The sequence below is a fragment of the Denticeps clupeoides genome, chromosome 10, assembly GCF_900700375.1.
Source record: "Denticeps clupeoides chromosome 10, fDenClu1.1, whole genome shotgun sequence".
NCBI classification, from domain to species: domain Eukaryota; kingdom Metazoa; phylum Chordata; class Actinopteri; order Clupeiformes; family Denticipitidae; genus Denticeps; species Denticeps clupeoides.
This window is the reverse complement of record NC_041716.1, coordinates 14,229,315-14,247,311: the sequence shown is the minus strand read 5'-3', so window position 1 is coordinate 14,247,311 and position 17,997 is coordinate 14,229,315. Positions and strand designations below refer to the sequence as shown.

Below are 17,997 nucleotides of genomic sequence, written 5' to 3'. Positions count from 1 at the left end.
GAACAAATAAAAAAAAAATAAACGTGTCCATTGTATGTCAGAATGGCACAGGACACTAAAACCATACCTCAGACAGGAAATAAAACCAGGAGTGATCAAAGATGGGTGGTGGAATGCGTGGGTTGGCATCTGCAATCTTCTTGATCTGATAGGGCAGCCTCAGTACCATCTCAGTAAGCAGCTGGGAATAAGCTTCAAACACATCTGAAGCATGGCCCTGTTTGATGAAAGCCAACAAAGCACAGTGAGTTCACGAGATCCAAATATTAAAGCAGAGGTGGGAAAACTGCTCTGTTTACAACCTAGTCCCACCTTAACATACTGCCTCAGGAAGAATGGGCTCATGTCTGGAGGAGAGGAGGAGGTATGAGGTTTCAGCAGCTGACTGGCAGCTACAGGCTCCTCTTCTCCTTGCTGTGTCTTCCAGAAGTCCAGCAGAGACTTGAGCACCAGTAAACAATAGTCTACTGCTCCTAGACTGAGTAGGGCAGTGGCTGTTGCATTAGAGATCAGGGAGGATGACTGAGGAGAGAAGAGACAAGGACTTAGAAAATACAAATCAAGAAATCAAGACTGAGCGAGTAAGTAAAGTTGCACAGTAGCCAAATCACGGGACTGATGTGAGGAAAGTGTGTACCTCACAAGAGGACTTGGATCCTGACTTTGTTCGGGACATGAAGACACTCAGAAGTCTCATGATAACCAGGTGAACCTCATTAATGGCACAGCGCTCATTCTTCCTGGAAACATCCTGAAGACGATAACAGAAGCAGGAATGAGTAAGAGTATGCTCAAATGTCTTCATAGACAAGCAAGAAGACTTCCATACTATGGAAGTGGAAGAGCTGTGTTCCTTGCTATGAATTAGGAGGAATAACAAATTCTTTCCTTAAAAATATGTACTATTATTACTTAAAACGTTTTACTTTATGCAAATAAAACAATACAATAGCAGGTCACATATGCCCCACAAACATAAACAAACACTGAAACACCTATTGCATGTTCATTTTACACTGGAGAAGGAACATTCTCCATACTCCCGCTATCCAGTCAGTCAGTGTTTTGTTTAGGGGTGTCCTCTGCCAGGGTCTGTTCAAGCCCACTGCAACTGCTGGTGGTTTCGTGCTAAGAGATCAGTGTTGTGCAAACCTTCTTGTGCATGCCAAGTTCAGCAATCAGCTGTGCCAGCAGATCATCCAAGGCCCCTTTGTCCTTTTCATCGTCCCCGTCTAGGTCAGTGGTCAGCATGAGGATGACCTGCATGTAGGGAATGGCCTGGACTCCCCCTACATTATGCAGTTGAGACAAGTGCTGCAGCAGACGCTCAAGGAGCATCAGCCGGACCATATGTAGCCTGTTCAACAGAACACGATCATTTTAGTGTAACTATTCTGTGTGATAACCTGTTGATAATGTGTGCATGTTCATGTGTGTGCATACCTGTTGCTGGTGTGGATGTCTCCCTCAGTCTCTCCCTCTCCCTCAGACGCATCTCCCTCCTGTTGAGCTGTGGTGGTACTGATGGCACCAGTGCTGGAGCTCACGCTGCCTGGACCTGGTGGATGACCCTCACCTGCCCCATCACCATACGCGCTGCTGCGTCCTGATACTGTAACACATACTCAGTGTTAATACAAGCACATCCACACACAGTCCTGATGACAACACACAGCCAGTCTGATTACCGTTATGTTCTCCAGCCACAGAGTCCACAGCGCTGCCGCCACTCTCGGAGCCCACACTGCCACCTGGCTCAGCGGGGGAGGTGCGCAGTGTGGAGCCATCAGTGGCCGCCGTGCTGCCCTCATCATCCGATGCTGGGGCTGAAAGCATAACCAGAGCTGTTACAGGAAAGAGACAGCAAGGGTGCTCAGTTCGCTAATTGACAGGCACAACAGATACGGTTCAGATAACTGGGGGTTAACATCTTTATGCAGCACAAATAAAGAAAAGAAGTGCACTCGGAAAAGGATGTTACCTGAGGCTGTGGTGTCTGACAGGGTCCCTGCATCCAGAGATGATGAGCTGGGAGCCTGGCCAGACAACCCCAAACTCTGAAGTCCTAATGCGCTGCTGCTGCTACCTGTGGAACCCATGAAAAATGTTCTGTACAATAACCAGATGTATGGTAATATCATACTAGAATGTCCATAGTTAAGCTCCAACATGCAAAGTCAACATGAAATTGCATGAAAATGCAAGAAACTGTACAAGCTATAACATAAGCATAAGAAAGCAGAAAAGATTGGGACAGACCTTGCTGGTCCTGCTGCAGGCTCAGAGCAATGGCCAACTCTACCATGGTCTCATCATCAGCATCAGGAGGAATGTCCAGCATTGGGGGAAAGCCCTCAGCGCCTGCCAACAGGGCTTCAAGAGGAGACGGGTTCCCGTTGTTCACATTCTCTGCAGTCTCCAGAACCATGGACTCTGACTGTGAAACACAGAGCAAGGGATACACACCACCATTGGACCATAGATCAAAATGGCAGAACTGCATGTCATTTGGACAAGAAAAAGGCATATTTTACTAGAGAAGGATTAAAGCTTGAATTTGGCACAAACCTCAAATTTTACTCAGTCCATGCAGAACTAATCCACACCTTATCTGAGACAAAGGTCAAGACAAAACTTACCACCATCTCAAAATCTGCATGGTCCACCTCACTCTGTTCTTGACTCTCCTGCCTCCCGCTCTCTCCAGGGTTCATGACTGACTGCTGCATTTTGTCATCTGCGTCATCATCGTCGTCATCGTCCTTATCTCCTTAATTGTGAGCAGCGGAATATTTTAAAAAATAAGGTCCAGTCCACATTGAAATAGTACAATTCAGAGCTTAAGAGGAGCCTCTCATTGACTGGACATACCTATGGGTGTGTTTGACCGTGGTGGGGAGGGCAGTGTGACATGACGCCGTTTATTTCTGGGTCTCAGAACTCTAATCAGGGCCTGTTTACAAGCAAAGCTCACGGAGGTGTCCTGGGGAAAAAATTTATCCAAACAGAACAAACCCCCAAACATCATTAAAAAGGAAAACTCTAAAACAGTACAACTCTAAATGAACATTTTTGTTAAAAGGAATGGCAGTGGGACCTCCAAGAGCAGGATTGTGAACCAAATAGTAAAAAGTACTATTTACAAGCAAAGATCCACATATTGCCATAGAGTTTGTCTGTCAATGGTGTGAAAGTGAAGTGATTGTCATTATGAAACACTGCAGCACAGCACACGGTGCACACAACGAGATGTGCCCTCTGATTTCACCCTTGGCGGGCAGCCATGACAGGCGCCGGTGGAGCAGTGTGTGGGGACGGTGCTTTTGCTCAGTGGCACCTTGGCGGCTCGGGATTCGAACCAGCAACCTTCTGATTACGGGGCCGCTTCCTTAACCACTAGGCCACCACTGTCCTGCCACTTAATGTTAATTTTGTTTTTATGAAATAAAAGCGTTCATTGAAAGTCAGTTTATCTTTTAAAATTCATGTTAAGAAGGCTTACAGGACAGAGCAACATCTGCATGTAGATTTTGGATGCCACGTTGATGTTGTCCAGTTCACAGGTACAATATCCATGAATGATGTCCACCAATGCATTCACTGTGGCCTCAACATGAGTCAAACCTGTGTGAGAGCAAGTGGATTCCCAATTTTTCAGAACACTGCAAATTCAGAGATAAGGGCTGCTGCAGTGAAACCACATTACCTGGCAGGCAAGCAGGCGCAAGGAAGGCATTCTTCGGTTTGAGAGCATGGAGTTTCCAGAAGTTATTTACCAGTTGCATGATGAAATTGCAGCCTTCGACCTCTACCTGTTTCTGTCCATCCTTAACATCCTCTATGGGGTCTTAGAAAGTAAACAAATAAATTAACTTACACTGCTCAAATACCGAGTGTCTGTAAGGTGCATTTGTGCCAAAAACCTTTGACCATTTGGATAATTTTGGCCGAGGTATTTTTTTGCACCATAAACTGAACTAAGCATTTCTGGGGGAGATCTGTTTGGAGTGTTTTGCGTGCAATGGATACCTGTGTCTGTATGAGGTGTTTTGGACTCTGTAAAGTGCACCAGGTTGTTGGGCCTCATGATAGCAATGGAACGCACAGTGATGACAAGTCTCTGGAAGACATCAGGGTCCAGCTCCTTTGCATCTCGGCCACAGCTGTTCAGGCAGTGGACTGCGTTACTGAGCAAAGACTGGTCCTGTAAAGGACGATAGTCCAGGAACGTGTCAGTAATTAGGACAAAATCAAAATCCCCTGTTCAAGGCAGAAAGAACCCTTAGGTGTCTCTTTAAGAGAATTTAAGCAAGTGTTATTAATATAAATATTCATTTGTATTAAAATAATTTATAAAAGCAACAAAGCACATCAAGTTTTACATCAGTGATTTTATGCACAGTACTGCTCCTTACAACCAACCTCCCTGGTCGTATTGATTAAGTCATGTATCCCTTACATACAGATGCACTTCACAATGTCTGTGCATGAACACATGCAAGTGGATGCCCAAGGTTCTACTCTATCGTGTGAGTGTGTACCTTATGGTTGTGATAGGCTGTTCTGTTGGTGTGCAGACTGGCCAGGAGCCCTTTGGTCTGTTGCTGAACACCAGCAGGAGTGGGCATGGAGAGCAGCAATGTTGCCAAGTCCAGTGCTGATGTCTTGTTTTTCTCCTACAGAGACAGATTAAAGATTGGTTTACGTGTCTGTAGGTGAACACCATGCAAATAACATGTGGGAGAGACTCTCACCTTCTCATTTGTGGAGCCGACAGCAAAGCAGCTCTCCAGCGCTTCAAGTGAGCTCAACACCAACCTACAGGAGGAAACAGACAGGCAGGCGATCAGTCAGCTGCTCCAAAGGTATGTGACATAGTGCGTTTCAAAATTCACATCAAACTGCAGCAGAATGTCATTGGGAACATGTGTCATCTCTACAATACAGCAAAAAAAGCAGCAAAAACTGAAATCCTCAGATACACAGATGAAACAGTCAAGCCCTGCGGTCACATTTGCCCAGCTTTTTTCCCCACACACAATTACTACACACACCCACAAACTCCATGCAAACAAGCAGAGAAAGGGCAGTTACTAACCGGTCCAATGTTGATAAAGACTCAGTTTCACAACTTTTTTGGGAGCAAAGAAAAAGAAAAATGTATGAGGAGAACAGAAACAAGAAAAAATGATTTAAATGATTTTAAAAACAGAGGAAATGTGTGCATGCAAGAAGATCGTTATGAAAAGCAGCCATGCACAACTCTCAACACACACAGCTAATTGGAGGGACACCACTTGACAGAAGATCACACAGACCTACTCAAATACAGACACAGAGATACTTTAGTTAGATACGGCCCAGAAAACGCAACTTTCAAAAGCAGTCAGACTGCTGTTCAGTTCACGCGACACCACTTTCTGATCAGGACCTTAGGATTTATAATAAATGCCAGGGTTTTTTTTTTCCCATACTTTTGTCCGTGGCCGTGGACAAGTGGATGAGCGATAGTAAATGACAAGTCATGTTCAGCAATGAATGAGCATAAGTGAATTTTTAAATCGGTAATTGAAGGTGGGATATCTTTCCGAGAGCGTTAAGGTGCTCAGATGCACATAACTGTAGGAGATTGATGGAGATCACATTATGCACCTGGGTTGAAACAGGTGGTTTCTCATGAAAACACCACAATATGTCAGTGCCATGGAGAAAGTGAAGAGAAGACATATGGACATGTTTCCAGTTTAATATAAAAAAAAACAAAACAATATGCTTTGAAAGCCATTTTAAGTCACAATCATATATATATAAAAAAAAAAAAAAAAAAAAAAAAAAAAAAAAACCCCAAGCGACACATTCTAAATCCAGGACTTGCTAAAGTCACGTTATCGTGTAAAAATACAACTCATGTCATGAATACCTTAGGTCAGGTGCAACAACCAGCTGCTCTGGTTAATTTAACGAGCTGTAGCTCGGCATGCTGGGTAAGTTCAGAGGAGTCTTAGTCTGATTATTAGTCTTATCGGTGTTAACTCGTTTTCTGAATTGGCAAGTTAGAGCATAGGCAAAGACCATTAAACGAAAGGAAATATCAACTCCTCGTTTTAATCAATTGAAATGACAACATTTAGTTTGTTAATAAACAGTCTCATTTGAATTAATCAATACAAATACATGATATTTCATTATAGTTACAGTCACGTGACCAGCATTCATGTTGGGTCTCGTTTCAGTCATATAGGTTCGTTAAATTTGGTTGATAAACACTAGTGGCTCAACTGCTGCTTTATGACTAGGGTCTAATTCGTCCTGTGACTGTTCTTTTTTCCAGTTAGAGCCATATAGCAGTTTCCTTGTGCACAAAGCGCAGAAGCATGGTCTTGGTTACCAGAGATTTTGGCACCAGTGTCCAAATGGCCATTTATTCCTCATGCCTTTATCAACATCTTTGGTGTCCTCCCTTGGCTTCATAAACATGCTGTCCATGACTTACGGTTTGTGTTGCCAGTATTGAAAACACAAAACACATTCGCACGTGTAGCGACTGCTGTATTTGCATCAATCTGTTTGGCCAAGACCAAATGCTGAAAGGCCCATTTCTTAATTGGCTAGTAGGCCTATTGTTAATGTGGTTGAGAGCAGGGCTGCATCGAATTTTAATCATGATCACGATTTTGCCTGCCACAATTATACGATGATAGTCACGTATGTTAACATTTCAATAGTGGGCTCTGCTGCATATAAAATAAAAGCACTTTCTCAAACAAAAGACAGTTATGCATAAGGGGGCAAACAAAAGCATAAACTGAGGGGCAACTTCTTGGCTCGGTCCAAGAATTACATCTCTAGTTCCAAGCTCATTCAACCACGCTTTGGACTTGCCAGACTTTTGTTGTACATGTGGTTGTAATAACCAGCGAACAGAAGAAGAATCAAGTAAGATTTTGTTTTATTCTCTTGTATGTTACCAAATTTTGAGTTCAACAAATAATGCTGTTCATGTTACAGACCAGAGCATCTGTCTTCCCACCCCCACCCCATAGGAAAGGCACAGCTTCTCTACTGAAACCTCTACATATCGCAGTTCATTGTCTATAGTTCTTGATAAATCTATACAAAATGCATCTGTATATGGACCTGCCATGTCTATAATTACTTTTTAATCAGGTAAATGAATGTTAATTTTTCAGATTGTTAAGATTGGGTAATTAGTTTTATTATTTATGAGCTATTTTTATTTGAGGTTTCAAAATTTCAGTTTGTTTAAAATAAAAAAGTGCAATACCTAAATACCTAAATTACCTAAAATAATCACAATACTGATAAAAAATAATCATGATTATAATTTTTGCCATAATCGTGCAAAAGATGTACCTCTCAGATCTAGTCTATGGATTAGAAGCACCTGAAAGCTATCAGCCCTGCATTACACAATCTTTCACCCCTGACTGGTCTGTTGGCTGTCAATGGCAACTCAACCAAGCCATGATGAGTCTCTCACAATCAATTTGCCACTAATCAGGTACTTTGGTCAGCCACCTCAAAATTGGTCTTAAAATTGCGTAGTCTGGGAAGGAGAGGATTGGGTACCACTGATGGGAAATTCACAAACTAATTAACTTCATAAACAAACAGTACAAACTGATTTAAGCGTAACCAGTCAATGGAACACACAAGCATGTTTTCAGGGTGTACCTCTCAAGAACTGTGCCATTAGTGGAGACTGGAGTGGCGATGTCACTGTCACTGGTCCCATTGCCTTGATTCAGATTGGGACTGCACACATTGTTCACAGAAGCAGAGGGGAAATCTTCCGGAGGTTCGTCCGGCCAGCCAAACTGCTCCTTGGTTTTCCCATAAATCTTCACAGAGTCCAGCATTGTCACACCTGCTGGGTCCACAGAGGCCCCAACTGAATAAGAAGGGCCCCACAGTGTAGGAGATGGGAGAAAGGGAAGGGAAAACACACATACAAAGACAGGCACACATTAAGGACATAATAGTGATAAGTCACTTTTTTGTCAGCTTCTGATTTTGACATTAGGTTCAGGCAAGGCTGCTTTAAACCAGGGTTAATCAAATAAAATGATAAAATACTAAATTTCTCGATTTCCTCTCAAATTAAATGGGCAGCAGTTTGGTGCACAAAATAACTAACCTCACAGGACATTAAATGAACAAAACTTCAATATCCACTAGTAGTCTCCCATTCTAAAAACAAACTACAACGATTTTGAGGTGATGTGGGATCTTAATTGACTCTTGTTGTACATATAACAACCAAAAGCATCATCTTCGCCAGGAAGATAGTAAAAGCAGATGTAAAACTACCCTTTTAGGAAAAAACCTTGTTTAAGGTCTTGAGTTCTTAGAAAATAGAATGCCCCGTACTGAAAATGGAGAGTTTCTTGTCTGCCTGCAGTGCCTCCTCTCGGGTAAAAGGGAAATCGAACCAGCGGGAACGCGTGAGGTTGAGCTGTATGGTGCGACCGAAGAGCTCCACGTACGATGGCGCCCGCTCAATGGCCTGGGTTCCAACCTGCACCCGTATGCCTGTCATCACCATGGAGCTGTTGTTGTTCACCACCTCAATCGTGAAGCCACCGGGCTACAAGTTGAACAGAGCTCAGTGTGTCAACCCCACACAAAAACAAATGCATTTACTCTACTTTGCCTTCTGTTACTCTCAGGCCAATACAGCAGTATAAAGTAAGCCCTGTACAGTACCACTGTGAAACCACACATACCTTGGTGTTTGCCACATACATCCCGGTGGAGTTGAGGCGGTGTTTAATCTGCTGCCCATTGTAAACTTGAAGCAGGTCATTGCCACCAAACTCTACCTCAGTCAGCTGCTGGTTGTGCTCAAAGAAATCCACCGGAAAGGTCACCTGACTGGACATCCGTGCAGCTTAAAAGAAACACAAAAGTTTAACAGTGAAGCCAGGGACATAGTCAGTAATCTCTGAAATAAAATGAACAATTAATTGTTAATATGAATATATTTCCTAAAATAATAATACATAGTTTCTTCAGCATTGTAGGAGTCGTGAAATATAGAAATTGGAGTTGCATTTAGATTTTAAAATGATGGGCCCGAAAAAAAAACCATTAACCCATTGGTTCGCATGAGGTTAAAAACATTTATTTGTGGGCATTTTTACCACCAAGCAACTGCAATGCTTTGCACATTTTCAAGCCATGATGATCGGTGGAGATAATGTTTTAGGGGAAGGGTGGGAAATTCTCTGGGTGGAAAAGCATGAGAAACAGTAGGTAACCTTTCGCCTTATAATGACATAAGGGGACAAATTCCAGATCAGACCATCTGAGCTGCCGCTTTCTGAACAGCAAAGAATAATAGACAAAGCACTCATATTTATTCATATCGCATTTCTAGCCACTGCAGAAACAGACAGGCTTGGGGAACTCATATTAATAATAAATAAAGTGAAATTTTCATAATAGGGGACCTATCATAGTAGTTGCTACAAACATATAGGCCTAAAATGTAACAATTCATGAATAGAGACCAAATGTCACTGCCCAAAGAGAATTGTAATCCATACCTTTACAGGTATAGCCTGCTCTCTTTACATTTTTTTGTAAAAAGCTTGATTTTGTACACCTGTGGCCATGGAAGTGATCTGTGAATGATTTGGAGGGGTGTCCTAATACTTGTGGCAAATACTGTATGTGCACAGTACAGACAATTTTAAAGATTTTTTCATGTAAATGCTGTGGACTCACTGGTAGCGGCAGCCTTGCGCTTGCGTACAGGCTTGGTGATGTTGATGACGCTACTGGGCTGCAGGGACGGCTGAAGCCAGAATGAAGTGTTTTCCACATTGGCCATATAGATTCGCAGACTACCATCTTCACACAGCAGGATCATTGTGGTGCGCTGCTGCTCGATGCTCGCTGTGTGTCGTATAGCAACCATGTCCTGGATCTGAAACAGACAGAGTATACATTACCTGGGCAAATAAAAAGATGGATAACCTGTATATGTTCTCTGTGGCAAATAAAAAGGTTTATAAACCATACCTTTGCCTTGGCAGGCAGCGTTTTAATCTCCTGGATGAGGAAGGTGTCAGGTTTCACCATGATTACTAATGGAACTCCCATGGTCTGCTGGACACAGCACACCAGTCCAGGGTGGTTCATTACCTCAGACCACTGACAGAGTGCTGGGGATGTCTTACTTCCCCCATTAGAGCTGCGCAAAAAAAACATAAAATATTGAACAATTTGGTCCACCCTGCATGGTCCAATATGCATTTATGGACTATGGAATTTCGGTTACATAAATTAATTAAATAAACATAATTCTGAGAGAGAAAAAACTATTGTTCTCTTTACACACACAAAATCTAAATAAAAAACCAAGGTACAGACTGTACCATGGGATACCAGTAACTGCACCCTAGTTTTCATGCTGTATTGTGATTACACACCACACCAAATCAACCATATTACTATGGCTTCTGACAGAGTATGTCATTAACTGACTGACATGTCAAGGACACCAAAAGACCAAGTTATGTGTGTCAGATATTACAAGTAAATCCTGTAAGTGAACTGAGAGACTTATTTTCCCCCAGCACCTCCTACAATTTGGGGGCCAAGTCGACAACTGATTGTCATTCTGTTCCTTAAATCATGCTTGAACCAATGTAGCAGGGTGCATTATCCTGCTGAAAAAGGAAATACATTTTTACAGGCAATGATCAAAGTTGCTAAAATTCTTATGGTTGCTACTTCTGAAATATCAATACACGCCAATATAGTCATGCACACTGCCAGATGCCATAGTAAGATAATATTCATAATGTTATGGCTTATCTGTACATATGATATAATAATAAAACCAATGTATTCTAAAATGAATTTTGCTTAAATGAGTGAAGTGGGGTATGTCCTAGCTCACCCTTTGACATTGATGGGGAAAAGTCTCTGAGTGTCCATGCTGCTACGGCTGATGGTGGCAGCAAAGGACTTGCCCTGACTATAACTGAAGAACAGCATCTGCAGGACATGGGAATAGTAGACAGACACGCCGCCTCCAGCCACCTGCCCATTACTGTCCTAAAATACAAACAGACCAAATCATTAAATGGTGTTAAAGCAAAGGTTTTGCAAGGACTAGACAATATGGTCAAATTATATTGCAATATTTTGATCCATGATTTTCATCTTGATATGTACTGTAAATACAAAATTCAGCCCTTTATCGCATAAAATGACACCAACGTTATGAACGTAAAATTGTAAATGCTTTTATTTTAAGCATAAGTATAATATAAATACGGTTCTTCACAGGTTCTGCTAGACCACAGATCTGCAGGTGTTGAGAAGTGGCAGTTGATACTAGTGTTACGCTAGTTTACACATATAATTAGCTATCATTTAATGCATTAATGTATATGGTTAAAATTAGCAATCTCACAATGTTACCAGAGATGCACTAAGGTTCTTTCTACTGTCTGTCTCAGTTTTACTCGCTTTTTCCAATCGGCACTTGTATAAAGTGGAGGAAAAGTGGAAATAAAGGAGCAAAAGCGCTCACATTTCTGGTTTGTTTACACTATGTTCACACCCTGGCCAAGCTAACATACAAGCAGAGCAGTATACTGCATTGTAACAAAGTGAGGTAAAATAATAACAGTAATTATGTACTGGGCTTGATAGTGGTGAAGAAATAAATAAATTACCTTGAGGTCCTCGTGGTTAATCTCTAGCACATTGGTAACATAGAAAGGGCCGTGCTGGGCACTGCTGGATTCGTCCATCACTTGCGTGTACATGTAACCAGCTGAGGACATGATGACAATGACGTTCTTGCCTTCCTCGTTGAAGAGGAATGTAGCATCTCTAATTTTAGAACTTGGGAGAAGGAAGTAGTACATGGGACTCAGGGCATCTACAGAGAGGTCGTAGACCTGAGGGAATGAATGGAAATGTTTAGTGTCTAGATCCTCTCAACATTCAACAAATAGAGAATCATGTTGAGGTGTCAGCAGAGATCAGTAAAAATAAATTGCTTTTTGAAAACATTTACATTTATGGCATTTGGCCTTGAACTGTGGCAATATAATTCACATTGTGTGACCGTAAGGAAAAGGTATTTTTCACCTTGACAAAGTCTGCAGTGATGATGGCCAGCTCCGTCTGTGAGCCTGGAAGCCAAATTGCCTTGATAATGAAATTTCCAGTGGCCAGTTGGGGGTGGAGCACCAGGTGGTCTGACACTGAGCCTGTGCTGCTGAAGGTTAGAACGTGGCAATCCTACCAGCAACACGGCATATGTGAACAACACAGAACAGGGCTACAAGTTATATTGAACATGGAATAAACACATTGACAGTATGCAGTATACAAATTAAACCTCTTAAACCCCTGTCCTGACTCGACCTCAAGATCGAGTCAGGACAGGTTCTCGACTCCTGAGGCATTGAGGATAGCCTTAAAAAGGTGAACCTATAAGGAGTTACTCTGACCTTGAGGCCACAGACAGCCAAGTAGTCCTCATTACAAGGGTTTCCTGTGAGACTGAGAACAGTAAAAGGAACAGGAGCGGAGGCCAGGCGGGTAAGGGTCAGTTTCCTCTTACTGGAGTCAGCCTGCTTCAGCAATGCTGATAACTGCAGTACCGTAATCTAAAATACAGGACATGTGCATTAGACAGGCACTCATCACCTCCAAAACAAATATGTGCACAGAAGTTCACCCATATGACACACCTTGCCCTTTTCATGGCTGACCGCGAGATGCTGGCGCCGGCCGTGGGGAGAAGACAGGACACACATGGCTACCCTACGCAGGACATGTGCGCTGATGAGTTGCCGGATTGTCTGACCCTGGTCTCCACTATAGTTCATCCTAACATTTTCAAATGCACCCTCCTGAGAGCCCAGTGTTGGGACCTAAAGTAAGACACAGACATACCATCATTTCAATAGACAAGAGAGACTTAATAGTCACCAGCCATTACCCAGACCATCAAGAATAATTGATATTACAAACTGTGTGTTGTTTCTCACCATCAGCTGGTCTGTCATCTCCACACTTTTGTCCAGAGAGTGCAGCTCACTGAGGGCGTGTTGTGCCCGACTGCTGCTGCCCACAGCAGAGCCCTGTTGAAAGTTGGTCTGAATGGCATCCATTAGGAAGATCAACATCTCCAGAATCAACGCCGCAGTGTTTGATCCAGCCTGAAGAAAAAATATCCAAAATCAACTACACTAAATCATGGTGCTACATCATCATCATCATCATCATCATCTTACCTCAATGTAGCACAAAAGCCAGAATTAATAGAACATGGTTATGTAGCAAGGAAATTGCCACATGTTCATGGTTAGGGATAAACCAACTGCTTTCATACTTACAATCAATCAATCAATAAATAAATAAATAAACAAAATGTTCATAAAAGTAAAAATGCAAATGCAGCGAGCTCTACATTGCAGTCAATCTTTGTGCAAAAAGTTGTCCAACATGACCGCAGTGAGTTTATTCTTCACCCTGCAGATCTTGTACTACATCAAATCAGCTGCAGACAGACCTGGGATGCACCCACTGCCAGTCAACCTCTCCTCCATATTGGTTTTAAAGCTGGCTTCAATGCTCTGTTTGTAACAGTGCAACTGAGTCACAGCACGCAGATGTCAGATATCTACATTTCATCATTATCGGAAACCAATGGCAATATCGTATCTGGCCTTTCACTATTTAGAATTGTTACTTATTATTACATTGGGACACCAGTGCCTGATTTCATGAAGTCCAAAGAGTCCACAACTAGTGCATGAACAAGTCAATTCCTCCTTACCACTTGTGCGAGCAAGTCTTCTCTGCAGCCCTCAATGTTTTTGCACACACTGCTCTTTTTTGGTCGGTCCTCCTCACCCCCTTTCCCATCGCAGATGGTTACTTTCCCTTTGTCTGAAGGGGAGGCGTTCTGGTGCCGGATTGCGCTCTCTGGCATGCGCAGCTCACTCTGGAATGCTGATGATTCCTTCATGGTGGAACTCATACCACTGCTGGGGCTGCGCTTTACCAGGGCCTGTATGTTAAAATAGAGACAATTATTCACACACTATATTTTCAACAATAACATATGGTTGCTGTTCAATTGTAGTTGTATTGTTAAAAAAAATGTAACTATGTGATGTCACAGAGTATCTGGTTTCACCTGACAGCTGCCATCCTCCTTAGCACCACAGTCACAAAAGAAAGAGCCGTACTTGGCGTAGGAAATCTCGTGGTCTTTGTGACAGACTTTAGCGCACACTGTGCACACCCCTACACCATCCACCATCTTACAGGTATGACAGTGGTACCTGCACAAACAAAAAGGTAGCTGAGGACAGCCTATTCACAGAGAGGAGAGGCAGAGGAGAGAGTAATTACCAGTGTTGGTTCATGAACTCTTTCTGCGTGATTGTGAATGTGCAGAGCTTGTTACAAAGGGAATCTTCGTCCTGTAAGTGTTGTTACAGAAACAGGGGGAAAAAAAAAACACAATGAAATGAAGACATGCAGCTTGACAGTGTATTATTTCGGAAGTTATGAAGTTAGGATTACATAAACAAAAAGCTCCCTCCCATCTCCTCACCGAATCCTCAGCCTGAGAGTCTTCTTCTTCCACGGCCAGCTCCTCCACCCAGTCAGAGTCAACCTCAATTGCCTTCTCATCACCTTCCATGACCAGCTGAGTGGAGCCCTGCCCACCGGTTTGCCTCAGAGCGTTCATCACATCAGCCAGGTAGGAGATAATGTGGCAAGAGCACTCCAGCATTGAAGCATGCTGATATATAGACAAACCATCTTGTAAATCAGCAAAGTACCCCCCCCCCCCAAAAAAGGATTAATAATAATAATAATGATCAAAAATCGATTTCATGCTTACTTTGCCCTGGGAAACGTTGGCGCTCACTTTCTCTACAACATTTTTCTGAGTCAAATACTTTTTACTGGAACACAAAAAGGACAACATTGTGCACACACAATGTTAGCACGGAGTCACTTTACATGGCGAGGTTGCTACTGCTGAAATTAACAGTGGGAACACAAAATACTCAATGCAGCAAAAGGTGATACATAAACCAATACACTACCATCCAACACAGATGAACTGAGGTTTAAGTTGACCTTTGAACTGACGTCTTTTTCTATTGTTTCAGAAAATGCAGTGATAAAATTATGCAATATATATATATTTTTTGAGTGGCTTTTCCTTCTATGCATGTAGTCTTCACTATTTTAACCATAAATGTATAGAATATGTAACAGACAAAATAAACAGTATATTCCATATTAAATCACCCCCACCGAATACTCACCATCTTGTCAGCCAATCGATGGCTGCCCTATGAAGCTGCAGGTGCCCCGCCCCCTGTCCAGCACTAGCTAATGTTGCCATGACTACCATGAGCTCAGGAAATCCGGCTCCATCCCCATTGGCCAGCATCTCTGTTGCCATAGGAATGAGCGTGCTGAGGAGCACAGTGCAGACTCCTTCGCCCACCTGGCTGGTCTCACGGACTATGTAGGAGGTGAGGAGCTGGAGTAGCTGACGGTTCTCCTGAACTGTCTCAGGTTGGTCTGAGTCTTTGGGTGGGGACGCGGTCAGACGAGTCAGCCACATCTGGAGCTTTGAAGGCTCCACACATGCCAATTGGGCCAGAGACCCGCACAGATAAAGAAGGCTGGGATTGGGGCTTTTCTCCGCTAAACAGAGACAGAAAGTAAAAAGTTTATGCTAATTCTTCTCTCACAACTAAAAAAAAATTTAAATTAAAAACCAAATTATAAAAATATATATATCAACATGTCATAAATACTTACTGAGCTGGAAGAGCTTGATGAAGAACTTTAAAACTCTGTTGCAGAACTTGGCTGACAGGTTCTCATTGGCTGTTGCCATCATGATCTGTACAAGTTCACCACTGGGATGAAAATGATGAAGAGAGAAATTTATATAAAATTCCTGCTCATTTATAAATCACATCTGTTCTGAAAAGAGTGCCACACCTGAAAGAGAAGAATTCTTCCATGGCTTTCCGAACCTGACTGCTTTCTAATTGCTTTTCCAGATACTGAAGGCATTCTTCCAAAACAGACTCATCAAGACCGCTAAAGGAACAGAGTACACCACACATCAAATAATAACCCCAAGTCAATGGCCATGAGTAATACCACATAACCACATCTCAAATATAATCTATACAATGCTGATTTATTTAGCCAAGGTCCAAAATAACAGACGTGGCATTTCCTAAAACATTTGCTGACCTACCTGTTAGGGTCTGAATGGTTGGCAATAATGTTATAGCAGCCAGTGATGAGCCGTTCATAAACATGTGCCAGGAAGGCATCAGACTCAGCAGGGCCCAGGATCCGCTCAAGAGAACTGCTGCTGATATCAGCAACACTCTCTGTGGTGCCGTCCAGCATCAGTGGCAGCAGCGTCTGAATCACCTGGGAAGGGTTCAGGTCTTCCGTACTGAAAAAGTAAAAAACTGGTACATTAAGACATGATCATGACCAGATTTTTGCTTGTCTCGTGTAAGAAGTGAAAAGAAGTGCCACTTACACAATCAGATCCCCAGTTAAACGCACCAAGGACAGCAGTGTGTGTTTGAGGGATGATGCCAGGGGCAAAGACTGGTTGCTCAAGGTTCCCAGGTGGGCAGCATGGATGGCACTGATGTAGCTCTCAGATGGGATGGTATCATTGGCAAATGCATTACGCTGGAATAAATTACATATTTACACATTGATAAACTGACAGCCCACCCCATCCAGTTTAACATGTGTGTAAGAGGCTAGTCATACCCACGAGCCGACGTTTGGGAACTCATTGGTGTGAATGTTGTTCCAGGTTTCACAAAGTGTCTGCACTGCTGTTGGCAAGTTCTGCATCACAGCTGGTCCTGAAAGAACCCATACAGACCTGGGGTCAGGGTATAATACTTTAAAAAAAAAAAAGGATATTCCTTAAGAGTATATGCAAAGGGATGAGGTATACCAAGCACATTAGCCTTGCTGCGTGTGGATCCGATGGAGAGGACTGCTGCATATCCCTGCAGCTTTGCATCGGAGCGCTTAGTCTCTCCATCTTCTGGCAAACTCATCAAGAGGTAGGACCTAACACACAAAAATTAGGCATTTGTGATTTCAGGAGTAGTTTTCATTTTCAGGTATTCTTTGGACAGACATGGGCTATAGGGTGGTGGCCTAGTGGGTAACACACTCGCCTATGAACCAGAAGACCCAGGTTCAAATCCCACTTACTACCACTGTGTCCCTGAGCAAGACACTTAACCCTAAGTTGCTCCCGGGGGGACTGTCCCTGTAAATACTGATTTTATGTTGCTCTGGATAAGGGCGTCTGATAAATGCCATGAATGTTAATGTGAATACAATTGGTCTCTTAAATTTAAATGTAATAGTGCAAAGACTGGACATAGGCATGAAGGAACTGATCTAGCGAGCTCACCGGGTGAAGGCAGTATAAACGTCAATGAGCTGAAGCGTGGCAGGAAGCAGGTTCTTGGTAATCTCTATGGATTTGTGGGGGTCCGCCTCAGCTGCCACTTTTGAGATGTGCTCATCTAGCGAGACCTGCACTTTAGAAATGACTGCGTCCAGTGTGTAGATAGCCTGCAGGGAGGGGACCTGGTGCAGAGGCAGGATGGTGCTGGGGTCCACGTGTGAAAAAGAAGAGATCTGCAGGGGTGGGGGGGGAGTTCGTAAATATTTCATGTGGCTCACATGTTGTGGTTGGAGACAGAGCGCATTTGCCTCTACCTGTCTGGCAATATATTCTTCGGCCACATCTACGTCATATTTCACAGCACTGCACTTGGCAGAAGCCACCTCAATCAGGGAGGTTGCATGGTCTGGTGTCATTCCCTGCTTCACTAGGTGCTCCTGTGAAGAAAAAAAAATTAGGAGACTTTGTTCATATGCCCAAGTTATTCCTTGGTG

At 43.0% G+C, this 17,997-nt stretch overlaps 1 protein-coding gene across 4 annotated transcripts in view; it reads right to left on the bottom strand.

Moving 5' to 3' along the window:
• Positions 1 to 17,997, bottom strand: part of ubr4 (ubiquitin protein ligase E3 component n-recognin 4) — a 45,509-nt gene that overhangs the window by 15,031 nt on the left and 12,481 nt on the right. For 2 of the 4 annotated variants that reach the window (XM_028992759.1, XM_028992761.1), the window contains 41 exons: positions 17,818 to 17,940; positions 17,507 to 17,736; positions 17,036 to 17,154; positions 16,843 to 16,940; positions 16,601 to 16,758; positions 16,304 to 16,510; positions 16,039 to 16,140; positions 15,853 to 15,953; positions 15,348 to 15,735; positions 14,915 to 14,978; positions 14,621 to 14,812; positions 14,416 to 14,486; positions 14,198 to 14,345; positions 13,835 to 14,068; positions 13,044 to 13,214; positions 12,744 to 12,926; positions 12,501 to 12,659; positions 12,136 to 12,288; positions 11,715 to 11,942; positions 10,931 to 11,088; positions 10,048 to 10,219; positions 9,751 to 9,952; positions 8,748 to 8,911; positions 8,392 to 8,608; positions 7,696 to 7,912; positions 5,099 to 5,131; positions 4,755 to 4,818; positions 4,542 to 4,676; positions 4,030 to 4,204; positions 3,707 to 3,847; positions 3,503 to 3,624; positions 2,872 to 2,983; positions 2,640 to 2,770; positions 2,260 to 2,437; positions 1,982 to 2,086; positions 1,689 to 1,826; positions 1,444 to 1,612; positions 1,153 to 1,357; positions 638 to 751; positions 313 to 522; positions 68 to 217 (listed from right to left, as the gene is read on the bottom strand). In XM_028992759.1, the coding sequence (XP_028848592.1) occupies positions 68 to 217; positions 313 to 522; positions 638 to 751; positions 1,153 to 1,357; positions 1,444 to 1,612; positions 1,689 to 1,826; positions 1,982 to 2,086; positions 2,260 to 2,437; positions 2,640 to 2,770; positions 2,872 to 2,983; positions 3,503 to 3,624; positions 3,707 to 3,847; positions 4,030 to 4,204; positions 4,542 to 4,676; positions 4,755 to 4,818; positions 5,099 to 5,131; positions 7,696 to 7,912; positions 8,392 to 8,608; positions 8,748 to 8,911; positions 9,751 to 9,952; positions 10,048 to 10,219; positions 10,931 to 11,088; positions 11,715 to 11,942; positions 12,136 to 12,288; positions 12,501 to 12,659; positions 12,744 to 12,926; positions 13,044 to 13,214; positions 13,835 to 14,068; positions 14,198 to 14,345; positions 14,416 to 14,486; positions 14,621 to 14,812; positions 14,915 to 14,978; positions 15,348 to 15,735; positions 15,853 to 15,953; positions 16,039 to 16,140; positions 16,304 to 16,510; positions 16,601 to 16,758; positions 16,843 to 16,940; positions 17,036 to 17,154; positions 17,507 to 17,736; positions 17,818 to 17,940 (6,441 nt within the window). The remainder of the gene's footprint in view (positions 1 to 67; positions 218 to 312; positions 523 to 637; positions 752 to 1,152; positions 1,358 to 1,443; positions 1,613 to 1,688; positions 1,827 to 1,981; positions 2,087 to 2,259; positions 2,438 to 2,639; positions 2,771 to 2,871; positions 2,984 to 3,502; positions 3,625 to 3,706; positions 3,848 to 4,029; positions 4,205 to 4,541; positions 4,677 to 4,754; positions 4,819 to 5,098; positions 5,132 to 7,695; positions 7,913 to 8,391; positions 8,609 to 8,747; positions 8,912 to 9,750; positions 9,953 to 10,047; positions 10,220 to 10,930; positions 11,089 to 11,714; positions 11,943 to 12,135; positions 12,289 to 12,500; positions 12,660 to 12,743; positions 12,927 to 13,043; positions 13,215 to 13,834; positions 14,069 to 14,197; positions 14,346 to 14,415; positions 14,487 to 14,620; positions 14,813 to 14,914; positions 14,979 to 15,347; positions 15,736 to 15,852; positions 15,954 to 16,038; positions 16,141 to 16,303; positions 16,511 to 16,600; positions 16,759 to 16,842; positions 16,941 to 17,035; positions 17,155 to 17,506; positions 17,737 to 17,817; positions 17,941 to 17,997) is intronic. The other 2 variants (XM_028992760.1, XM_028992762.1) reach the window with 1 other exon arrangement.